At 40.2% G+C, this 25,410-nt stretch overlaps 1 protein-coding gene across 1 annotated transcript; it reads right to left on the bottom strand.

The window, feature by feature from the left end:
* Positions 1–1,867: 1,867 nt before the first annotated feature.
* SKIL (SKI like proto-oncogene) lies at positions 1,868–20,800 on the bottom strand. Its single transcript, XM_030494414.1, has 7 exons — positions 20,616–20,800; positions 17,924–19,862; positions 13,260–13,357; positions 11,592–11,830; positions 11,142–11,383; positions 9,903–10,127; positions 1,868–6,992 (listed from the first exon to the last, which is right to left on the bottom strand). The coding sequence occupies exons 2-7, from the start codon at positions 19,028–19,030 to the stop codon at positions 6,831–6,833; spliced, it is 2,073 nt and encodes a 690-aa protein (XP_030350274.1). The 5' UTR covers positions 19,031–19,862; positions 20,616–20,800; the 3' UTR covers positions 1,868–6,830.
* Positions 20,801–25,410: the final 4,610 nt, after the last annotated feature.

Below are 25,410 nucleotides of genomic sequence, written 5' to 3'. Positions count from 1 at the left end.
ATACTGTGAGATATTAATTTGCAGGCTGTGGGCACATCCTACTGTAATTCAGTCTCCTACAGTTACGGTTTTATTAACCACAAAAGCTTTTAACACTGCCACGTTTTCCTTCAAAAATGTATTTTATTTTTCAAAAAGTATGCAGCAGCTCAACAGGGAAGAAGTAAATTTTACATGTTAGTAGCTGGCATAGTTCAACAGTACCCGACCTGGTGCCCAGTTTGAAATATTTCATTACCGTGGCTAGAGACAGGAAACATTTACTGTTTTGTCAGTGTTATAAATAACCACCCATATTTAAGTGAACAGAAGTATGCTACAAGTGAACAATGATTCACAAGATCAATAAAATAAGAAACAAAGAAGAATGACTTCCCAGCTATATGCTAAGTAAACTGATATACTTAGGGAAAGATCCTTAAAACTTGCCATTTTTAAAGCTATTTATTTCAGCAAGTGTGAACGGCTTAAAAATCAATCTTTCTACCCTGTCACTCCAGCAGATTTCCCCTGATCAGCAGCATTGTTTTCTCTGACAAATGATATGCGTTGCAATTAGTCATACTTACACAAGTTATCAACACACTACGGCTTTTTCGCACACAAAATGACTCACCTTGAACTTTCTTTTTGCAGGTTTTTCACCCTGATAGCTTCTCCCTCACTTGGAAATACAGCAGGATAAAAATACAACATAGGACGCAGAAGTCAACAGGTTTAAGTGGTACAGCTAGTTGTTAATTTTCTTCCATACTAAGGGCTGAGCTCATCAAAATATTACCAAATTCATCTTCAGCCTGGTTCATACCACTCATTTCTTTCTTCAGCTGTAAAACACAGGCAAGTACATGGTAACGTTAAGGGTTTGCAATAATCTGAAACCTAATCAGGATTTCCTATACGCAAGAGAAAATCTTTGAAAGAAGGACAAAGTGGTTTTGCTCTGATTTGAGGAAGAGGAAAAATATCTAATGTATGTGACTGCACTTGTGTATGTCAGGAAAAACCTCTCAGTGTGAATAAAATAACCTAGAAAATCTCAAAAATATCGTTTGTAGTAAAAGTTGTTATTTTTTTACTACAATGTAGGGGGATTTTAATGGACCAAGAGCACAGCTTGCTGTTGTAAGTGGTGGAAGCTCAACCTAAATGAAAGTCCCATTCACACACAGCTTACAGGAACAGCTCCTGCTTTCCTCCTGGCCGCCTTCTGTCTCCTATTCTCAATTTTCTGCTATTTAGTCTACCTGATGGTACATAAAAATATTAAGCAATGTAATCATAATTTACAAAAACTAAGAACTCCTGAGAGTCACCGTAGGGCACGTTTTCCACCAGCAGTAAGTACCTTTTCAGCCAATTCAGCAGAATTCTCATTTCTGATTTTAACTTTCTAGTCTTGGCATTTTATCTGGTAAAGCGTGTTTTTTTATCTTGCTCATTACTAAGCTATTAAAGGTGTGAACAACTCAAACATTGCTGGAATAGTCAAGCAACAACAAAAGCTCTGCACCAGAGTACAAGCCAGATATGCAAGTGGTCATACTCACATGTATAAACACCAAATCTATGTTAAGATACACAGAAATCTTAGTTTCAATAATCTCTTCGTGGAGCCGTAAGAGCTTTAGGACTCTTCAATGGACTGATGGACAGGGCAGGCTATTGTCTTGTTGATTCTGCTAAAAATACCCTTTAGAAAACTGGGACCTGCTGCAGGCAGCGGGAGTTCTGCAAACAAATTTCAGTGTAATGAGGGTTTAATTTACTGTATTCAAAGCAAGGAAGAGTCTGTCTGTGTTGTCAAACACCTTCCAAGAAGTCAAGTTTAGAAGTCAGTGTTTAAAAACATCACAGACAAGTGTTCTGACATTACAGTTCTTTATTTGTTTTTTGAATCCACAATCTATACAGGTATTTACAAGGCATGAAAATGGATAACAGCACAAAGTACAATTGAGGTATAAGCTAAGAGCACAGTATGTCATGTTTCAATAAATATAATTCAAAATTTGTAAACTAAGTGACCAGATAGATGCATCTTGTTTACTAAAACCATATAAAATATCTGTTAAATCTCACGTGAGGTAGAGGACAGTTTTGTGTGTCATGTAATGCAACCACAGCAACTCTTTAACAATACGACTGTACATCATTGGCAAAGTATTAAAAATTGCTGAATGCACGGATCGTTTTTCACAGGCTTTTACTGTTTTACGGTTTCAGAATAGTCATCCAACCTGTTGCCTTGAGCTAACACAGACTGTTGTTCTGCAGCTACTTTCTGTAATTTGAGATAATTATATACTGGCGTGTCAACATCAATACTTTCAGGAGAATGAAAACACAAAAACAGATTTTGTCAATCACAGAAAGCAACATAATGGCAACAAAGTATTTTAGACCAATTTTTTATTATTTCCTAGAATTAGTTTAAATACAATACAGCTGTGCTTTCCTTTAAGTGAGGTATCTATATTCGAAGAAAAAAAAAAAAATCAATTGATATTGTTACATTTAATCAATTTTCAAATAGCAAAATTTTATACCATTTGTTTGCTGTGCTTGATGAAGTGCTTAAAACTCATTTTTCAAGCATTTTCCCACTGAACCACTAACCCTGAAAAAACACAATTTTCTAAGTAACGGAGACACAATACAAAATGGTCGTGCAAGTTGTAAGCAGTAACTGCTACCACAAAAGATAAAAAAAATTGGATGTCTTTTTGAAATATGCAACAAATTGAAAATTCTACACACTTTCTGTAACAAAAACTGATGAATACTCACACTGCCAATGTAATGAGCAAAAACAAAATTGAAATTTGCAGCTTTCTTCTGCTTACTACTGACAGTTTAAATAAAATTACTGACACATTGCAAGCACAGATTAACAGGTAGGTGTAATTATGTCTTTTGTCAACTTCACCACATTATAGAAAACTGTTGTGTGGGTCAATCACATGAATTAAGTGCAGAAAAAATACAAAGTCATTATCTTTACTGACAATCAAAATATATACTCTACAAACAAGTGAACTCCGGGAAGCTGACCACGACAGCGTGTCAAGGCCAACTTCATACCTAATACTAGGAAACTTTTCCAAAAATTTCATAACACATTCTAGCTATCCCCTCCCCAACAGAAAACAAGAGTGTATGAAGAAAACATTGTGAATTCTAAAATATGGGCCAAGACTTATTCTTTCAGGCCACCAGTAGCTTTATGCTCCCACTGAACTTCTTCTACTTCACTAATTGCATTATGCCTTTGCTATATACAAGTGATTTTACACCTAAGCTATCAATATATTAAATATAGAATAAAATTAGTTTAAGAATGTGAAACGTAACTACATTTATCTAAATACTCAAATTGAACAATATTCTTTACAAAAACTAAAACACAGACTAAGTTTGGAGATTTAGATAAAAATCTCTTTTCTCTTGGGATACATCACTACGCTGCAAAAGAGGGTGCTTTCAGACCGCCAAAATTACAAGAGTTTTACTCTTTAAGCTCTCACGTTTTCTTGTTGATTGAAGCACACAAGGCAATGTGAAAGTTCTCTTTTAAAAGAAATATAAGAGGAAACTAGCTATTCACCTTGAATCCTACTTACTTTGTTCCAGAAGGTACACTAGGCAACTTTGATCTCAGCCTGGGTGTTCAATAATGCAACTTTCAAGACGATGGACAATTTTAGGATTTTTTCCTATAGGCTTCACATCACAACTATCCAGGAAAATTACTTCCTGCCTGAAAGATCAGCAAGCAATAACTGAAGACAGAACAAGTATTAATACAGAAAATGAGCATGCTATGACTAGAAGTGAGTACCTAATGACAGAATTAGTTTCTACCATTAAGTGTGCACTTAAACGAGGGTCCTTAAATGTGCATTCCAAGTTCCTATATTAGGCTGTAAAATAAACCATTCAATATAACTAGCATAAGGTAGTGGAAAAAGGTCAACATTTTTGTTCTAGAACTGATACAGCATTATTTACACTTTACTAAAAAACTATCTTTCAAAGGCTGTGAACACACAAAATCTATGGCACATTTATGTATACATTATTAATTAAAATCAGTATAAAATTAAGTCTACACATATGAAAATTCCTTATGCTAAAGAGCCTGAAAGTAATATTTAAGAATTTTAAGAGGATTACAATAATTTAAAATGCATTCTAACTTCAGATGAACTAAATGGAGTATTTACAAAGCTACTTTTAAAGTCATTTTAATAAATGTTCTATCAGCTTTTTCAGCCAGATGTTTTAAAATGATTAGGAGGACTTATCTGCAGCTGGAATTGCTAAAAATTCATATAGCTGCTTAAGTTCTTGAAACAGTGAAAATGTTAGTACAAACCATGGCCACCAGCATTGTAATAGTCTACAACATAAGCCAGTTAACAGCTGGTTGAGGCAGAGGAGCCCAGGCTACACTAGCACTCTGCCGCAATTGCTGCTGCTGAAAATAAACCAGCAGCAAAAGGGGAAATTTGAGCAGAAGTCACATAACATAGACAAGACCTAAATGGAAACAGAATATACAGTATTCTAATATAATAATCCCATGAGGAGTCCATAAATTCAACAGCTAAGATATAAATACTGTGGTAATTTAGTTACTGCAGCTGTATTAAACAAGTCTGTACGGCCTTACCTACACCGACAATCAAACAAGTCTGGTTCAAAACACTGCTAAAGCAACTAGAAATACTCTCTTTTGATCCTTAAGTAACACCCAGCTGAAATTTTTCTGTTTCCCAGGACAGCATTTTCTTTCTTGCCCATCTAACTAATCCAACATAGGTTCGGTCAATCAAGTTGGACTACTTCAAGCTCCATTCCCTAACAATCACACTTTTATCACCATTCTTGCCTACTCTCCCTCCCTATAGCCACGGTTTTGGTGGTTGTTACACTAAAACATTGTGTTTTTAAAGCAAGCGGTGCATACACGACCACAATCATCTATAGCCAGCACCTTTCCTGCCAAACCACGCTGCAAACACGGGCTTTTTCACTTTTTTCTTTTTTTAAGCAAAAATTTAGAGATGAAGGGAAAACTGTAATCGTTTCTGATCAACAATGACAAAGAAAATGGTTTGGGGTTTTTTTCCATCTAACCTATTTTAATCATCAGTGTAAATATGACACAGTTCAGAAACAAAATTGTACACAGCTACAAAAGAATCATTCTCTGACTCCACGGCATTTAATTTACCACCTCATTTCTCGTCCACTTTAAAGAATTGTGCAATTTTGTCTTTCTCTGTGATATTCAGTCCTGTCATACCACTGAAAGAGAAACAAAAGAGAACTCAAAAGTTTTCAGTTTTACTAGTTGGGAGATTAAAATATTGAAAAAAAAAAAGAAAAAAATATCAATGTAGGCTTTTACTAGTGGTTTCATCCCAAATTAACTGAATTATTAAGAGACTAATAAACCTAAGTACCTCAAAAACAGAAGCTAAAGCACAGGTTAAAATTACACAGTGAAATGCTAGAATTACTAAAATATTCCTAATCAATCACTGACATAAATCAGCTAACATCCGTCAGCTGTATCAAACTTTTTGGAGAGAAGTGCAAAAAGTATTTCTTCGTCCAACTTTGTAGTCATGCGTTTAATCCACTAGGAACCAGACTTCTGAAGTACTTAAACATTATATATACATAAAACAGTAATTCTGTACAATCACACACTTTCAAATGTTATAGCTTAACAAACATGCTGAATTTCTTAATTCATGGTAACACTACCATGCCATTCAAATACAGAGACTATCAAAATGATTTTCAAAGTGCCATATCTCAGAAGTTTATTTTTTAAGCTAGTATCGCAATGTCAGTTAAGGCCTGTTCTATGTAATGGAAGAAAAATCCACCAGTTGGCAAGAAGCTCAAAGTGTGGAGGCTTATGGTACGAGAGAAACTAATACATATTTTTTAATAAATATTACTTTTGTTGAAAGCTTTACTATCTGAAAACCAGTTAAGTCAAGCTTCCTCAGTCTCTAGAAGGAAAAACCCCACCTCTAAGCTTTTTATTAACGATGCTTTCATACCTACTATATAGAAGAAAAAAAAAAGTGAGTTTTTAATTTCCAAAGATTCCATTATAACTGTATATTTTTTCATTTACAAAAACACCCTAATGTTTTCTTCTTCCAGCACGGCAAGCAAACGCTGGCTCTAAAATTTTTTAGATTGTTAATAATGAGTTGTTAAATAGAAAGAACTAAAAAGATCAGCCTGACTTCACACAATGAAATTATGGGGAAAACTCATGCTGTTAAACATCTGTCACTGTGGAAATTTTGCGTATTACCTTACAGATGGAAAGCTGCCTTTACTTTCCCCAGTTCAAGAATGCGTAATTCACACTGAAACCCAAACTATTTTTGTCCTTGAAGAATTTAGAATGTTTTAAATGTACTTTTATAGCTGGATGTGCAATTGATAGCAAAATAAAAGATCATCACATATATTTTAACAGACAATATTAAAAGGTATAGAGTCCTCAAGACTGCATTAGAAATATACAGAACTGGTCACTCTAAATCAAGAGTTTTGCATTTTTCATTGTTTGAGAAAAACACCAGTACAAATAAATGCAGATTTTCATCGGTTAGGAAAATCTAAAAATGTATACCTATCTATATTTCTTTATATATATGTATATCTTCATCTGGACTTGTCTGGGAAATAGAAATCTGCAGAGAATACTTCTCATCACACAGAAACTACTCATAATTCATTAAAAACCAAAACACCCTGTTTGAAGGACGCGGTCAAGCTTCCTCTTTCAATTTCTATTTTCCTTTCCCATTTTTTGAAGATTTCAAGATCTGCAGCTTCAACTCCTTTATCATCATCTCTAACTTTTCTCTTGCCTCTCGTTCTTGTCTCAGTTCATCCTGAAGCTCTTGTCTATCTGCCTCTGCATGATCCAGTCTCTGTCTCAATTCTGCTAGCTGTAAAAGAGACAAAGAGAGGCAGAGCAAATTTTAGCAAACTTCTTTGTAACGTGAACTATTCACTTCAAGACACCACTGATGACTATCGTATGCATCAGATGAAAGGACTTCATTCACCAGTTGTTTATCAGCTCCTCTTCTACTGCTATTAAGAGTCATGCAGTTACCTACTACACCATTAGCAAATGACATCAGTATGCAAAGCTGCATAAACATCACATAAATTGTAGTTATATTAACTGTCACACTAGACCATGTCAATAATACATACAATCTGTTAGGAAGATTGTCATTACGCCTGAATCAGATGTTTCACAAATCCCAGAATAAAGAGCACTTTTCCATTTATCAGCTTCATTTCTCCTACCTGACAAAGTATTACTCCTTAATTTCAAAGCCTGAATGCATTTCTAGAACAAACAAAACCACCAACACTGTTTTGACACCCTTTAGGATAAATGAAACAGACTTACCATAAATGACATTCAGATAACCTTGAACATAACGCTTGTGCATTTATATGTGTGTTCGAATATGAGTCCACCCAATTATTTTTTTTTTTTAATGTTTTGTGTTTAAACACGAATTATTTTTCATCTTTGGAGTACAGTAAAACTTGAACTTGCTAGAGTGGCGTCAGAACTTATTTACAGTGAGGTCTGGAAATGACTGATGAATTTTTCAAGCATGGGAAAGTTACCGTCAAATTGCTTATCCATATACTGCCGGTACTTAAACAGGGAGGAGACTGGAAACCAGCTATCTTCTCTACCATTGATTTAAGGGGTTATTCTTTAAAAAAAGCCTCACTGAATCTAAAAAAAAATCATCTGCCTTTATAATGATAGGTATCTATCGGATCTAAATCATCACTAAGCTCAGGAGAATGAAAGAAGCATGAGTGCACAGGATCACTGGTGTTCACCAGCTGCTGTAAAATGTGCTGGGCAAAGGAACTGCTGTGCTGATTTTAAAGAAACATCACATTCAGCAGCCTTCCCCTCCACCTGTATCATCACAAATATTTAAATGGTTCTTCATATAACCAGAAATATTTAAGCAGTTATTAGATATTAATGCAAGTCTTTTGACTCCACTACTCTGATGAAATAAACTGTCGCAGTACAATAATGCCCACTGCCTGCATGTTGCAACATGTACATAAGCACGTCTCTGGTTGAGTTTCGATTTCCAGCTCTAAGGAAAGGTTTCAGTTGTGGTTACACTATTCCGATTGACAGAGCAAAGCAACAATTAAACTAGACAATTCATTAAAGAAGTCAAAAAACGGGAGAAGACACTTAGTGCATCTTCAGACAGGCCTAGAAAGAAGAACAGACATTTAAGCAAGTTGCAAACCCCCAATTACTCATTTTGTTTAATGTAGAACAGGGTTCCTCCCAGTCCACAGTTCTCAGACAGAAAAGGCAGCCTGGGCAGCTGCTTCAAGAAGACATTAGATTAAAGCTTTTTTTAAATGCTGCACACACAGCTTGGGGAAGTTGCCTGTTGTCAGGACCTCTGTTTAACTTGGGTACTTTTGACAACTGCTTGGAACCTAGTGTCCAAAATCTATTGTAAGATGTGATAAACAGAGAAAAAGGTTCAAATTATATGTTGCAAATAGCTCTACCACACAGGTAATAACAGAGTAAACTTTCTTGAAAAGAACACATTTAGTTTTCAAGTCTAACTTCAAAAGAAACAATCAACCAATCTCCTTGGGGGACAACGTATGGTTTTTACCCTCTGAAGAAAGCAAGCTACGTAAGCCATATAAAACATGCTATACATGATTATCTTCATAAATTAGAACATGTTGCTACTTGCAGTAACAGGGCTTGTACCAGATGTTTAGTAAATCAGGCCTTAGTCAGAGAGGATTATTTCTGGCAGCAAGGCCAGGAATCTGTGGAGTGGGATGTCATCAAATTAAATTCATGAGAAGGATTTATGATGCTAGTCTCTGCCCTACTCCCCAAAAATACCAAAACCTGCCTCTCAAGTACTGCCTGTTTCTTAGTTTGAGACAGTAAGAACAGGAAATACACAAAGCTACAATCAAATGACCACAAAGCTTTACTGAGCTTTAGTTTTAGTTTTGTTTACTTTTGAAAAGCTGTGAAAACTCTTTTTCTTTGATATGGTACAAAATACATCACTATACATCTATACATCTAATCATAATTGTGACTGATTTTGAAAAGGGGCGTTCGAAGCCTCCCTTGGGCATTAACTACATTTTTCCCATTGGAATGGCATGAATAACCTCCAACATAAAGAAACAGTAATAAAAGTTAAAAAGAAAGTGAAAGAGAACACAAAATCTCCACAGCTTTTGACATACAAACCCAAGAGGCAGGAAAGAGAAACAAAAAGTGTAAAATTTCATTTCCAAGAGAACTTTTGCCCAAATGCTTTGATAGAGCACAGATGGGGTCCTATCAGATAGACAGATAGTGCAGATTATACCACGAAAGAGCACCAAGGTATGCTACTAATCTGACAAAAAGGTGGTTGAGAGGTTTGGAATTTTTTTTAACATACAAGGAAGAAAAAAATAAATAGCTTACTTCTGTAACTAAAATGAGAATGGTTAATTCTATAACACGGGCAAGCCTATACACATTAAAAACACAATTTGTTTTAAATAAGGAGGTAACAGACCTGATGTTAAAGATGAATATTTTGTCAATAACATCATGTGTTTCTGCAAGCTGCATTCTACCTCAGTTTCAGTCAACGAACAGGGAAATAAACACTGCTGTCACCGTGACCTGTTTTGGTGTTCATCTATGGTGTCAGAACACACAGAGAAGATGAAACCTGAAGGTGGCTGAGCAACAGCTTCACAATTTCTTGATACGTTAAATGTCATTCTGTTTGAAACAAACTTTCCCTTCTCACCTGTGCTGCATATTCAGCTTCTTTGTCTTTTTCTAAATTGGAGTCGCAGCTACACTTTTGCTTCATCACTTGGTCCAGTTTCTTCTCCAAGTCTCTCTGCTCAAAATAAAATTCTTCCATTCTTTGAGCATGCTCTGTTTGCAGACATTCAAGTTCTTTTTGTAAATTCTGCTGCTCTTCAGTTAGTTCCTTCATAGATTTAGAGTTGTTTAACATTTCCACTTCCTGTCAAGAAAAACCAGGATCATATACACCTTGGTCCTAAGATCAGAAAAGTAAAAAGCTGCATTTAAATGTGTATCTGTAAATGATGAGGCCAAAAAGGGCACATTTATCTACTGATAACAATAAACTGATAATAGTATGTATTCCCTAATGACAGCCTGGAATTCTGTAGCAAGCATTTAATTTTTAAGAAATCATTTATACACAGGACTTCCAAAAACAGACTCACAACTTCCAACAATGAACCTCAGAAAGCAGCAGCACTGATTTACTAAAATGTACTTCGAAGATGTAAGATTTTTCCATTAGCATTTTGGGTTTGATTTTTTTTTTTTAAGTCTTTTTTTTTTTTTTTTTTTTTAATACTTATTTACAAGTTTTACCTCCAACAGCAGAACAACTTAAAAGTAGCAGCTCTAGAGGATTAGGTCTGGCCTATAAATGTAAGAAGCAAAGACAGTGTTTACCTTAATTCAGAAAACAAAAAAGAGGCAAAAATCACAAATGAACACCAGCTTCTAGTGTCATCCATTATTAAGAAAGGCTAACAAAATCTCCCTAAAAACAAGGGCTTATCAAATAGAAACAGGAAAGTGGTATTCTTTTTTATACAGACCAGCGATAAGATCATTCCTAGAACACCGATGTCTGCATCTTTAAAATCCCGAAAACTGAGAAATTTTAGAGGAGTTAAGCTATATTTGCCAAAATACTTAAATACTTGGGAAACATTTTGAAATTATCGGTTTTCATTTGGATAAAATGAAAGAAAGAGCTGCTTAAACACTGTAGTTGCAAACTGAAAAGACACCAATTATCAGTGGACTCAAATCTAATGAGCATAAGGGACATTAAAGATTTGGTGTCTGGATTCAAGCTGGAGGGGAAATTATCTGCGTGTTTTGTGTTTTTAAATGAATGTAATCTGTGATACTGATCCAAAACCAGCCAGCTAACAACAGTTTTCTGACGTCAAAAGCAAAGAAGCAAAATGCACTCAGATTGGCACTGTACCATTTGAAGCTGCTGTTTTCTCTGCAAAATAGTATTTAGTTTTTCTTGCTGTTTGATGTAGGTTTTCATTACTTCTTCCATAATCCTTCCCTTGTCATCTTCACAACTGATGTCCTTCATGAGAGTTGGGGACAAGGTTCGTGCATCATTACCTACTTCAACACGGCTAGAGTCTCGGGTGATTTTGGAAGAAACACGTTCAGATCTTCCACCTCTTGAAGAACGAGTTGACACAGGTGGATCTATAGAGAAAAGAAGAACACAGCGTAATAGTCACTGAAAATTAAACTTCCAGACTGAAAAAAATGCCAAGAAAACAGAAGATGATAAAAAGGTCAAAAGAATTTTTGGAAAACTGAAGTGACATCACAAAATAATAGCCTGGTGTTGAGCTTCCCAAAATAATGTGGTCTAAAAAAAGAAGACTTCAAAGAAATTTTCAGTACTCACCTAAATGTTTATGCTGCTCCACACCAGTTTTCAAGTCAATTTTTTCCTGTTCTTCAAGAGAAAGGTCTGGATAGCAGGCAGCTTTTTTGTGCTTTCCACTACTGTGCTTCCTCTCTGACTGTCCAGGTGAGGATTTAATTACTTCTGAAGCTTTGACTGCTGTTTTTGCGACATCCTTATATTGTGATGCAAGAGATACATTTGGGGCAACCACTTTATCGCACATATAAAGGTAGTAACTGAAAGAGTAAAACAGTAAAATTAAGAACGAAAGGTAAGACATAATAAATTATGACTGGTAGAGAGCAGTAAGTTTAACTTGACATGACTTCAAACTGTGAAAGCTTCAGTGAAAAATAAGCATGCCCTTTTAAATTTCTCCTATGCAAAAGGAAATCCTAACGGTCCACTTAATCTTTACTGAGTAGATTATCCAGATAAGGTTTTGAGGCTATCAAACAAGAGGATTTTCCAAACATGGCTGATTAAAAAAAATTGTATAGAAAATCATGTGAAATCGTCATTTAAATGCAAAGGGTGAAATTTGCTGTCTGGAGAGTCCAGACTCTCCAGCATTTTCATAAGCCTTCTATTAGCAATGGAGGATGGGGGAAGTGATCAGTGGAGTAGGAATGACACTCTAAATAGCAAAGTTGTGTACTGACAGTGCTGGGGCTATTTGAGACCTGAAAGAAGGCTGGACCTTCTTTTCCACATACATTGAGCAATACATCTGGATTTTCACAGCTCCTGGAATCCTGGGAGCATCCTTTGGTACCAGCCTAACCTAGCTACTAATTTTTATCTAGTACAGAGGGAAAAGAATGCCGAATGTGCTAAGGTTAGTGCCAAGGCAGTGTCACTATGCTTGAGCTCTCATTGCTGTGTTCAACGCTTCCCTTTCTCCTAGTTCTGAAGGAAGGCACCGACAGAAAGAGCAAACTAAAGGACCATGACAGAAGTTCCACCATTCACGTGTTTGTGTGGGAACTGGTTTGATGTGTGTGTGTTGCTTTGATGCATGCTGCTAGCCAAAAGAGTCTGATCTCACCCATATATGGTAAATGCACAACCACACAGGGAGGAGGGGAAGAGCTATGTCAAGAAAAGCCGTTCCCTCGTTGATGCAGATGACAAACTGTGTACTATGTTAAGGAAATGCACTTTGTTTCTAAAACCAGGAAACTAATCAACAGACAATTCAGCCACAGCCATTGTTCCAGCGTGAAGAAAGCCTTCAAACACCTTTTATAAGTCTTTTTTTGAAAAGTAATTAAGTTGCACTCATGGTAAATAGGCCCTATGCACCTTTCCACATGCATGCATTGTATTATAATACGAAAGATCAAAAATTACCGTCTGCCATTTCTATTCTGAAAAGGGAAATTGTAACTAATTTCAATTGTATTGCCTACTGAAGAACACTCACAGATCACTGCTTGAGTCCTGTACCAAACCCCCTCATAAGCAGATCATTAATATTTACACTAAGAAATGCATAAAAAGTTAGGGTTCAGTTCTTCCTGCGAAACCCCTTACAGTTTTCCTAACAACTCAGGAGGCAAGTACATTTTTTTTTTTTCCAGTTTGAATTATCTTTAAATACCCACAAGTATTTAAATACTTGTCCATACACTGCTTATAGTTCTACACAGGAAATTCAGTTACCTGGGATGGAAAAAGGAGGGTGGCTGAGGATCAGTTTCTGCTTCTTGCTTTATAACTGGATACCACTGGGATAATTCCAGGGTCTGCTGTGAATCTGCCTAAAGAAAAGTAAATAAATTGGTAATTGGAAGATGGGTATATGTTACCTACATTTTCATAAACGTTCCTCAGTGGAATGGCATTTAGATCATGAATACATGCACACTACAGATTTGGGGTACCGGAAAATGAAGGACCTTTGGCAGAGATGCAGGGTAACTCAAGCCACTGAAGCTTCTTCGATCTCCAGTTTCCCATGATGGGCAAAGTAGCAACAAAACGAAAAGAAAATCTCTTTACAAACCTATATAAAAGCCCTGCTGAGTTTCCAGAACTCTGCCAGGGGCATGCTAAAAATGTTTGGGAGAAACAGAAAGCAGAAATTAGGATTCCCAAACGGTGGTAGGAGCCTTTTGCAATAACATATCCACATCATAGTAAACACCTGCCAGATACATTATTACAAGATGAAACCTGTGAATAAAATGGAAGAATTACTGGTGTTCCAGAGACAGAACTTTCTTCAGTTGTCTCAAATTCTTATTACAGAACTGGGCAAAGCTGCTGCAGTAACATGAGGACTCCATTCCCTTTGCAGTAACAAACAAATTAATTCAGGTGTACCACAATACATGATCTTAAAAAACTTCTGTGCATTTCATATTTGGATAACACTTCTTGTTCTGTTTGTCTCAAGAAATATTCTTTGAATTACTCTTTAAACAAAGTTACTAGTGATACCCTGTGCCCTACTGCAAAGTTACCCTTAATTTCAAGTGAAAGGTGTTTCGTCATATACTTAAACGAGACTCATAGCTAAGAAATTGGTTCTTAATTTTATTGTATTAAAATAGCCTTGGGAAGCGGGTTTTGGACTAAGGTGTGGTTGGTTGACCCCAGCCAGCAGCTAAGCACCCATGCAGCCGCTCCCTCACAAAGTCAAGAAAGCTCCTAGGTCAAGATAAAGACAGTTTAATAGAGAGTATCTCTTTGGTCACAAATCTGAAGCACAGCACCATACAGGCTGCTAAAAAGACAGTTAACACCATTCCAGCCAAAACCAGGACTTCTGGAAAGCTGGTCAATTAAAAAAAAAAAAAAAAAAGAAAAAAATAAAAAGAAGCAGCCTATAAAGCTAAAAAATAAACCCAACAAAAAACCCCAACAACAACAACAAAACCCCTTATTGTACCAAAGATACGTTATCAGAAAACTTTGTATTTATGCACACTGAAATAAACTGTCACAGAACTTCATCTCTGGCAGGCAAGAGAGCTCCCAGTTACAGAGCTGTGGCTTGTACCAAGGTCTGCAGACCCAAGCCCCACTTGACCATAGGAGAGACCAAATCACGTCTACAACACTCTGGTTGAAACTTCCAGCCCACTAAATTGAGCTCTAGCAATGAAACCGAAATTTAACTCCACCCCTGCAGTTCCTCAAATGGGTTCCAACACGGACAGAGAAGAGGGAGGGCACCAGGAAGTTAAGCTCCAAAACAGTAAATTCATAATCAAGCCTTTAAGTAACAAAGATTTGAAATAAAATTAATAATCTCTAGAAAAATGACTCATCCTGACACTTGTCAAGTTTTTCTGCTTATTCAGATCGTTCTAATAATTGAAATAATGTACGCATATTCTACTTATCCTGCATTTAGTATACAGTAATCCAATTTTTACTTCTGAACCACATCTTGTCCATGTTTTAGGACTCACATTTTAATGTGTTTATACATTTACATTTGAAACTATCTATTGGGTAATTGCTATTTTCAAGTTATTTGGTCAGATTTTTGCATTCCCACCTATTTCAAACGGAAACTAACTTTACCGTCTACCATTAGTATGCGTTTTGTAAATGAATTTCATAACATGCAGTCAATTTTTTACTTAGGAAAGAAAATGAAAGGTAAGCATAAATAAACACGAAGTCTTTTTCTAAGTCTATTCTTCCCCCATCATCCTGGTTAATAAAATAAAGGATCTACTTCAATATATACAGGTATATTATATTATCTAACAATCTGTTTAGTGCAGATGCTCTTAAAGAATTCTGTAAACAGAATATAACCAAGTTGAATCGAATGACTTCTACCCAAACTCTCTTAAAGGGCTACATGAAAAAAAACTTTATTTTCTTCTAAGCTAGCTGAACAAACCTGTTCTTTCAGGAAAAAAGGTAAGTAGTGGTTTCAGCTAATCATTAAGCCAGTAGTATTAGCAGAGATGGGATTTATAAAAGTGCTCAGAAGAAATGTTAACTCTCCACATTGAGAACTTTTCCCCATGCACAGTGACCAACTCAAGGAATTAGTCTGAGAAACAAGACAAAGTTTTAGTACAGTGATTATCAGAAACTGTCACAAAGTAAAGGAGAATGAAGATCTGACAGCGCAGACATCAGCAGCGACAGTGGCAGCTGTTCCATCAGGAGCAGGTGGATATTTCACTGCAGTCTAGAACTCAACAGAAAATGAGAAGCTCGGTGCCAATCTAATATACAGCTTACAGCCTTCTTATTAGCACAAAGAACAGAAATGAGTTAACCTGGAGAGTACATTGTCTGCTCTTAAAACACTGAAAGCAAAAGTGTATTTGCACTGTGAGGTGAATAAACTCAGTGAAACGCTAAGGAGAAAGGCAAGGCACAGATTTAGGATGCTCCACAGACTGTGGGACTTCACTGATAATTTATTATTACTATATGGACAAAGACATAGCCAAGGGCAACGGTTCTTCCTGAGCCACATCCATCATAACCTCAAAGATACAGTGGCCCTTCAGAGGACTGCCTCAGCGAAGGTGGTAAAAAGGTGACAGAATAGCAAATGGCACATCCTGCAAATAGACTTCCCTAGGAGTGTAAGAAAAGGGAATGCCTACACATTGCACCTAGTACCTCTCACACACCACAGAAATGAGGGAAAGGAAAGCTGACAGAAGCAGCCCAAGCTGCTCCAGGACAAGAAAACAGAGGCTGTGCTCCTACACTACTCTATTAAACTCTTCTGCTCTTTTGTACTTTCCAGATGAATATTCACAAAACGAGGGGGAAAAAACCAAAAAACCCTCTCCCACCATTTCATCTCTGTTCAAGTTTCCACAGTTTCTCTCTCATTCTGATTTCATATGCTGCTTTGTAAGAAAGAACTACACACATCTGCAACAGAAGACTCCAGCAAGTTTGTGTCTTTCATTTGCACCAGTCCAGTCCAAAGCACTGCTGCTGCCAATTTCAGCTGGTTTTTTCCACCTGTACACATGAAACCAAGAGATCTGGCAGTCTGAAATCTGCTACCGTGAAAAGGGAAGTGGGATTCTAAGTATGAATATGGAAATCTATTTCCACTGATGCATCCACCATACTAGAGTTTAATACCTACACTGGCACTGCAAGGATAAAGACTGTCGTGCCTTTATCAGATGAAAAGCAAAGTCTCCTTGCTATGAACTTACCTGCACCTTCAACTAATTCAGCATGTGGAAGCATGCCGTACTGCCAACTTGGATAGAAATTTTCTGCTGAAATCCTTTACTGTGGACTGGCACAACTGTAAAAATACCTGTTACTACAGTAAGTCTTCCTGCAGTACTAACTTTTCAGAGGTATACCCTGAAAGGCATAAACTTACAGCACACCCTTTTGGGCTCAGCCATCTGGACTGCTCTTGCTGCTATTTCAAAATCCACCACAAAACATCATGCAGGCAAAACTCATATATAATCAAATCAGTAGCCATCAAGCAGACATATAAATGCCAAACACACTGAAAAGAAGCTCAGTCATGGGGCAAGAACCACTTAAAAACCTTTTACATTCAGATTATACCCAAAAAATTGTACCTTCTATGAATGGAAACATCTATGATGTTCAACATTTATCTGGTGCTTATTATTTAAAGTAGAAGCTCTCTAAGAGAAATGCGGTATTTTTGAACCACAGCATAGACTTGCAGCAGTATTTTAGGAAAAAACATGACATCTATTATTAACCATTGTCAAGATACCGGCCTACAGCTCATTACTTGGGCTGCTTAAAACCCCCTCTTTTGGGCCTATTTCTCTGTACAACTGGTTTAAACAGAAAGCTATTGCTGAACAAGCAGACTTTGGGCTTCTAAATAGCAACTTAGCAATGCACCATTACCCTGCTCGTAGTCATGAGATGGGTGGCTAGCAAGCCAGGTCGCCATACACCATATGTGTCTGGAGTAAAAATAACAAATGTACAACTAGTTCCTAATACTTGATTTTCAAGCTCTTTTCTGCTTTGCTCAGCTGCTGCAACACACACTGCATAAAGCACACTCAAAGGTCAAATGGGAGAATGAAAATTTCCACAATAGCTCTGAATTTTCCAGAGACCGCGTACCTTGAAACACAACAAGAACCAACAAAGCCAAACCAGCTCAAATGAAGTTACTTGCAGCCCAAAAAGGAAAGAAATTACCACACCTTTTAATGAGAAATGTATTTCCATGGTGAAGCTCTCCCACAAATTTAGCTTAGGCTTGATTTGACAAGCATTCCCACTTACAAAAGGCAAGCAACGTGCTTCCAAAACAAGTATTTACGTGTGAGCAAAAAGAGATTTGGGAGTTTTACAAGAGTAGGTGAACTTACTTTGGACCGAGTTCTCTTCTGATTTTTCTCACTGAATTTCTCCTTCATTTCCTCCAAGAGATGCTTTAGTTCCCGCTCCTCTGACGTTCCCAAGTATTTTTGGTTAATATGCAGGTAGCAGTGCCACTTGGACGATTCAAATCCCCAGTGGCAGGTCCTCTTGTCCGGGGATCTGTGCGAATGCATCACAAACGTCTGGGGTGAGAACATCCCGTAGCACTCCAAACACTGGATACATGGATCATCCGGTGCAAGGTAGAACTGAGGTGCAAACAACCCCTGGCACTTGCCCAGGCATTCATGCTCTACTTCAAAGGCACTGCCAGTCTCTTTCAGCTGGGCCAAGGTGTTCTTACCAGGGAGAAAACTGCCATTTTGTGGAAAAGTGCGAGGACGCAGCAAAGCATTGCATAGTCTCTGAGCATCGGTCAGCGTAATTAGCCCACAGGACGGAGCATTAAATGGAAGAATTCCCAAAACCTTCAAGATATGAAGCTGGTCAGAAGTGCACCTTGAGCAGTATATATACAGTTCATCACACACCGTGTTGATCTGTTGCAGTGAAAAGTCTCGGAGAACTGAATTCAACACTTGAGGCAGGCAAAGTCTTTTTTCTCCTCCGACTTTAAAACAAGAGATGGATTCCCCCTCCAGAACAGTCTGGGTGAGTTCTGTGGAGCTGTCCGGAGGAATGAGCAGCGGACCAGAGAGTATCTGCGGCGACGGGAGAGGCAAGAAGACAGTGGGTGACATACTTTCCTGGGAATAACGAGCTGAAAAGGCTGCCGGTCCACCCAGCGAACTCTGGCTGCTGAGGTGGAACTGTGCCAATGTGTGTTTCAAACCTGGATTTAAATTCAAAGGCTCAGAAAGCGAAGTACTGTTTGGCTTGGCAGTTTCCCCATCAGCCTCCACAGGAGTTTCGTCATATTCGTCCAAGTTTTCCTTCTTTATGGTTGGCAGTTTATTCATTACGACTTCAACTTTGCTATTTACATGCATCTCTGTCATTGCTTTTTTTAACGGAGGGCTCCCATCCTCTTGGATCCCACTCCTTTTTTGGTCTGAAACTAGACCTAGAGGGAAGTTTATTTGCGGGCTTTCCATTGCTAAACACCAGAACTTTAATTAAAGTCTTGAATGTGCATTTTCCTGCTTGTTCATAAAAAAAAAAATAAAACCAAAGTCAAGTGCTCTTGATTACCAAGCTCAGGTACACCAAGTTTTGCACTCCTTTCAGTAAAAGGTTACTTCTTCAACCTCCAATGCTAACCTGTAACACATTTTGCACATAGTACCATAAAATCAATAATGGAGGGTTGCGCAATTTTTTTTTTACAGTTATTTGTTCAATTTTCTAATATAAAAACCCCACTGCAATTAGTATACAAAAGCTTCCCTTCATACCCTACCCACTGTTTCACGCAGTAGTCTAGTACAGCAATTTAGTAAAAAACGAAGTGTTGACGCAAGTGTGCATCCTTGATCTTTTTTTTCCTTTAAAAAATATACTGTCTTTTCAAGTATGTCCCTGTTTAAATATTAAAATAGAAAAATGGTCTCAGTTCAAAGAACGCCGATCTTAACGCAGCTGATCCAAACCATAGTTTAAGTTGTATGAAAATTTTATTCGGCACTTTCCGCTCCTGGAGATCAAACACAACCTTAAGGGTTCGCTTTATTGCGCTGCCAACTTCATGATTTCACTGCTGCCACGAGAGTTACTATGGCAGTTCACAAATAAATCCACAAATTAAAGGATGGTCCAGATCCTCGGCAAAAATTGAACGTCCCTCGAGAGTCACCTTTCGCACAGATGTCACTGGTGTGTGTCACAATTTTCCCACCCCAAGTTATTAGTAACAGAGGTAGGATCCAGGCCATCGGCTCAGTGCATGTCTGGTGCTAACGCAGAGGTCTGTCAGTCCTTCCAGACAGCCTGCGAAAAGGGGAAGAGGTCAGGCACACGCCACCCCAAAACACGAGTTTGCTGGGTCGAACGGGGCGGGGGGGATACGTTTCTCAGTTAATCGCGGGACACGAGCGCGCAGGGAGCTCTCCTTCGAGATCCCCAGCCCCACCGCCACCTCGGCGGAGCGGCGCAGCTGGCGCCAGCCGCAGACAACTCCCGGAGCGCCGCATTCGCCGCTGGGCGAGCCGCGGGCGGGCTGGCGGAGGGGCGGCACCGGGGCGGCTCTCTCCCGGCGCGCACACTCTGCAAGGACGGGGGCTCCGGCGCGACGAGAGCCGTTCTCCATCCCTTCCCTCCGCCCGGGGACCGGCCCCTCGCCCCGCAGCCCCTTCCCGGAAGGGCCCGGGACGCCGCATCCCGCCGCTCGCACCCTCCCGCGCCGTGACTCACCTCAGCCCCGCCGGCACCGCTCCGGGCAGGGCTCTCCCCCTCCCCCTCCCGCGCCCGCCGGTCTCGCCGCTCCGCTGTGCCCGGCTCCCCGGGGGCACAGCCCGCGCCGCTCCGCCGCCTCGCTCCCTGCCCGGCCGCTCTCCCCGCCACCCCCGCGCTCCACCGCCCGCACCCCCTCTCCCCCCAGCCCGCCGCCGCCGCCGCTCCCTCCGCCCGGCGCAGCCCCATCCCCCTCAGGCGCTCCCACCCCTCCCCCGCCGCGGGGCCGGCGGCGCCCCCTCTCTCCCCCCGCTCACCCCCCCCCCCCCCGGTAACTCCCCGGCTCCTCACCCGTCGCGGCGGGGCTCCGACGCCCGGGGAGCGGAGCAGGCGCCGCGTACGCACCGCCCACCCGTGACCTCACTGCGGAGACGGCGGCGGCGGAGACAGCCACCGAGACGACGGCGGCGGCGGCGGCGCGCGGGCACGAACCGCCGGCGGCGCGCGCCGCCCCCTCCCCCTCCCGCCGCCGCAGCCCCGCCCACTGTCTGGGGCAGCGGCGGGAGCGGCCGCCCTCCCCCCGCCTGCTGCCGCCTCAGCGCCGGGAAACCCTCCCCACCCGCGGCCCGGCGCGGCCCCCGCCGGCAGGAAGAGAGAGAAACATAAAAACCACAGAACGTGAAATAAAGGAGTTTCTCCTGCCACCCTCAGCGCGCCCTCCCGCCGCCGCCCCTCAGCCCACCCGCGCCACACGCAGCCCCGGCCGCCGTTACAGCCCCAGGGGGCGCGCGGGGCCGGGAGCTCCCCGGGGCACGGCGAGGCGCCGGAGCGGCAGCGGGGCGGGGAGTGAGAGCAGCCAGAGCAGACAGAGGGAAGGAGCCGGGCGGGAGCGCAGGGAGGAGGCCGGGGAGCTGGCGGGGAGCTGTCAGGCGGGCCGCTCCCCCGAGGCGCGGCGAGTGTCCCTCAGCGGGGGCTTCAGTGCCTGCCCCAGCGAGGGTCCCTCAGTGACTGTCCGTCAGTGACTGCACATCCCCGAGCGCCTCCCGGCAAGGGTCACTCAGCCAGGGTTCCTCAGTGACAGCACCTCCGTGAACGTCTCCCAACGAGGGGCCCCGTTGGGAGACCATGCACGGTGGTCTCCGCTCTGACACTCCACTGTTGGGGTATGGGGAGATGTGGGGAAGGTGGGTGAACATGCTGGTGTCTATCCCCAAAGCAGCTTCACAGACTTCTCCTTCCAGTCGCAGGCTCATCGTGCAGCACCGGGAGTGAGGAGATGCTGAAGCACAGGAGAACGTGTCAGAGACATTCCAGAGCCTGTGTGGGAAACAGTATAATCAACTCTGCGGAGAAGCATTTACACAAGGGGCTTCTCCCACTTCAAGCTTGTTGCTGGAGCAGGAAGGTGCTCTTAAGGGATTGCTTAGTACAAATAGTTTATGTATTACAAGTTTCTTCTGTCTGCACGAAGCCTAAAGCTTTTTCGTTTACGTCATCTTTGTAAAGACAGCGTTTCAGCTGAGAGTAAGGCACAATGCAATTTGCCATTGCCTTTTATCCCGTACAGTTACGTGTTTTGATGCGGTACAAATATAAAAGCACAGCACATGAAAATGGGGCAGTTGCACAACCACGAGGCACCGCTTAGCACCGGCCAGCACAGCCCCCAGGGGGCGGGCTCCCTCCCGTGCCGTTTCCTAACACCGTGCCAGAAGGGTTACCAGAGAGCACACAAAACCTGCCTTGCTGCCGATGGAGAGAGCGGTTTGATAATGCGTGACTTCACACCTTTGATACACTCAGATTTCCTCAGCGCTTGCTGATGGAGGGGCCGTTGAGAATCACTGCAAAGCTGCTTCGCAAGTCACCTCTTAACTTGCTTTTAAAACACCGCATCAGTTGCAGTATCTAAAACAGTGTGTGCATTTCCTTCTGATGGTGGTTGGGCTGAGTCATCTGGGTTTGTTGATGCTGTTTTGTGTGCAGGTTTTGCCCGTGTTGCTAACCTTAGATGGTCACAACTGTGGGTAAGAGTTATCCTACTCTGTTTGCACAGCAGCTTGTGCAATCTTGGGGACCTGTGGTGCTTTATATTGCAAAAATAATAAACTGTTGACAATTAAATAGAAGACTAGAATTCAGAATAACTGTATAAATAGCAGTTCCTGGGCTTTTAATGATAACTCTGTGATGGCAAAGACAATAATGGTTATAGTTATTTTTTAAAACCTAAAGAAAACCACTTGACCTTTCTATTACAAAAGAATTCAGGTACAGATGAAGGAATCGTAAAGCTGAAATAGAGCATGACCTCAATTTTTATATTCAGCGGAATGTGTGTGAACGAGGATTATCATTTTACTGTAGCCATATTGCAGCACTCAGACAGAAGGCTTTCCTATAAATGAAGGGGTACCAAAAAGCAGCTTTCATTTTGATGAAGAATGTGAACCTCCAAATTACCTGAAATGAAGCGTACTTTTTTTTTCCCCCAGCTGCTTAAAATAAACATTTCATAGAATGCCCGTAGAAAAACATAACATCTCTTTTCACAGAAGAGAAGTAAGGAAAGGCATAAATTCCTTCCCATCCATGTAGGCCAAAGCAGAGAGAAAAGCGTCCCAAAAACTGCAGAAGACTCTCAGAAATACTGGGTTGGGTTTTTTTTTTTCTCCATTTACAGTTAAGCAGACAGCACAAGGCAAAGCAGTTTCAGTACAGTTGCTGGCGTACATGAAAACATGAACTGCTTTCGTGCAGGGCAGGGAGATGGAAGAAGGTTTTCTGCAAATCAGGCATCAATAGGAATGTGCAAAAGTGCGTATTTGATCTCAGTTGTTTGTTTAAATTGTTTAATTCTTGATTCTTCTGCAATAAAATGATTGAGGGTAGGACAACAAATAGCTTTATAGAAAAATTAACACATTTGTGAAGAATCCCAGCACTTACTTATTAAGCAGATACCAGGTTTGTTGAAAAAACACAACAATACAGCAGAACAAAACAAGGTTTCTGGATCCACCAACCAGCTTTTGGAACTGATCCTGAAAGAACTTCTTCCTAGTATCTAACCTAAATCTATCCTCTTTTCTGGACAGTCCTCTCTTCTCCAACCTCTAGGAATTTAGGATCCGAATTAAAAAATTCTTTTCAAATACCAATCAGTAAAATGCACAATGTCATATTTCCATTTTTAATTTACTGAAGAAAATGCGAGATTTATTGTACCAGAGCTGGACTGATCTATGGATGCAAGGAAAGCAATGTATGCAGGCAGATATATTAGATCTTTTATTAGACCTACTGAGGTCATGGAAGCTTCAGAATTCGGTGGTATTGTTTAATTTTGGGGGTTTAGGTTCTGCTGCACATTATCCATTTCAGGTTGCAAATTGTGGTAGCTATTGTGCTGTAATGATAGTGTTGCTATAGAGCTACAATAATCAGGCAATGTAAGACAAAGTTGGGAGGTAGAGGATTGTCTAAAAAAAGATGTTAACTCTGCCTACAACTTCTACTGTAGACTGTGAAAAGCAGTTCCAAAGACACTGTGCCACTAAAATCCAAGTTAAAGACCTTTGCAAGATGTAATAAGTTGTGCTAACAGAGCATAAGAGGAATCTTTCTTTTATTGTTAACGCCTCTGAATTTTTAAGAGGTGCTGACGCTCTTTGGAAGCGTCAATTAACATTTAAGGAAAATTAACATTTAAGGTGGTCTTAAAATGTAATGCACAAATAGCACCTTCACTGCATGGTTTCAACACTTTAGGTTTAACACCGAGGCAGCCTGTACTGAAGTTTTTGTCTTTAAGTCAGCTCTAAGGAAAAAGAGTCACTATTTAAAAAGTATTTGTTTACTTTACAATTAAACAGTGACTACAGAAGTTTCATTCATGAACAAAAATGAAGCATATATAATAAGATATGGGAATGTATATAACTTATTTCCTTTATTTCTAAAATAATACCAAGCAGGACACACTCAAAAGCAACCCTCCAAAATATCATGAAATAAAAAAAAAAAAGGGTGTTTAAAAGACACATCACTCCTATCCTCCCCTCACACATGCCGCTCTGAATTCCTTGCAGACCACCTCTGACAGTCTCTGGGGCCAATACCTCTTGCACTCGTGCATTAGGAAGAGGGGCAAAGTAATCTGCATTTCTGAGTGCAAATAAAAAAGTCTTTTGAACTACTGCCTTTAAAATGAAGTGCCAAATACCATGTTAAAACAAAATAAAATGATCTTGCAGTTGAGCTGGTTAACATAGACACAAAGTTGTTCATCAAACCGCTAAGTGTGTAAAGAACTTTGTCACAGTTTTATGAGTAAGATTCAAGTTGCATATTGATGAACACAGGGGGGTTCTACACAAAGAAGCTTGTTTGTTTTTTTTTTTAAACTGTTCCCATAAACACTCTGAAGATGCTGAAGAGCACAATTTAACACTGACCAGACAACAAAGATTGTGCATTTTACTCTCTGAAGATACTAGCTTCACATTTTAAAGAAAAAAAGTCGCTTCTGTGGCAATTCTTAATGGTAAATTGTAGTACTTAGGAGCATGCTTGTGAAGCCTCCTTTGACAGGTTAAGTAACATAGACAAGACACAGTATTAGATACCTGATCACGGATCTTATACGCACAAAGAATTGATACATTTTAGCATGTGCTGCATCTTACACGACCAGCTACTTTGGAAGTGAATCTGTACAAAACAGCTAACGAAGAACTGTACTTTATCTCTTACATCTGAAATCACGGTCGAATTCAGCTGCGCAGCTGGACACCTCACTGCCCAATGCAGGAGGGGTTCAGTCCAGATACTTTGTTAAGCTCAGAAGTCAAATGCAGATGCAACAGGTTTCTGCTTCTATTTACACCTGACAAAGCCCACCACCTCCAAAAGCCAGATGGATATAGGAGGTAAGTGCTTCTCTGCCGTTAATCGTTGGTGATTAAATGGTAGGATCACACATTTCAAGTATGCAGTTCAGATCCCTTTATCATAAACAGGAAAAAAAAAAAAAGTCTTCAACTCCAACAGAACTGTTCACAAGAAGATGCAAGATAGGATAAAATCCCTTTTCTGAAAGGGGCTCCTATCCCCACTTCCCTCTTCCCAGGAAAACATTCATTAA

This window comes from Strigops habroptila, chromosome 8 (genome assembly GCF_004027225.2).
Source record: "Strigops habroptila isolate Jane chromosome 8, bStrHab1.2.pri, whole genome shotgun sequence".
NCBI classification, from domain to species: Eukaryota; Metazoa; Chordata; class Aves; order Psittaciformes; family Psittacidae; genus Strigops; species Strigops habroptila.
Note: the sequence above shows the minus strand (reverse complement) of the source record. Positions and strands in the feature narration are given on the sequence as shown.

Excerpts from the sequence above, each read along its gene's own strand:
- SKIL (XM_030494414.1), bottom strand. The coding sequence starts at position 19,030 with ATGGAAAGCCCGCAAATAAACTTCCCTCTAGGTCTAGTTTCAGACCAA. Across the intron at positions 13,358-17,923 it reads AGAAGAGAACTCGGTCCAAA|GCAGATTCACAGCAGACCCT; the intron begins GTAAGTTCACCT and ends ACTTTTCTTTAG. Across the intron at positions 6,993-9,902 it reads AAGCTGAATATGCAGCACAG|CTAGCAGAATTGAGACAGAG; the intron begins GTGAGAAGGGAA and ends TCTCTTTTACAG.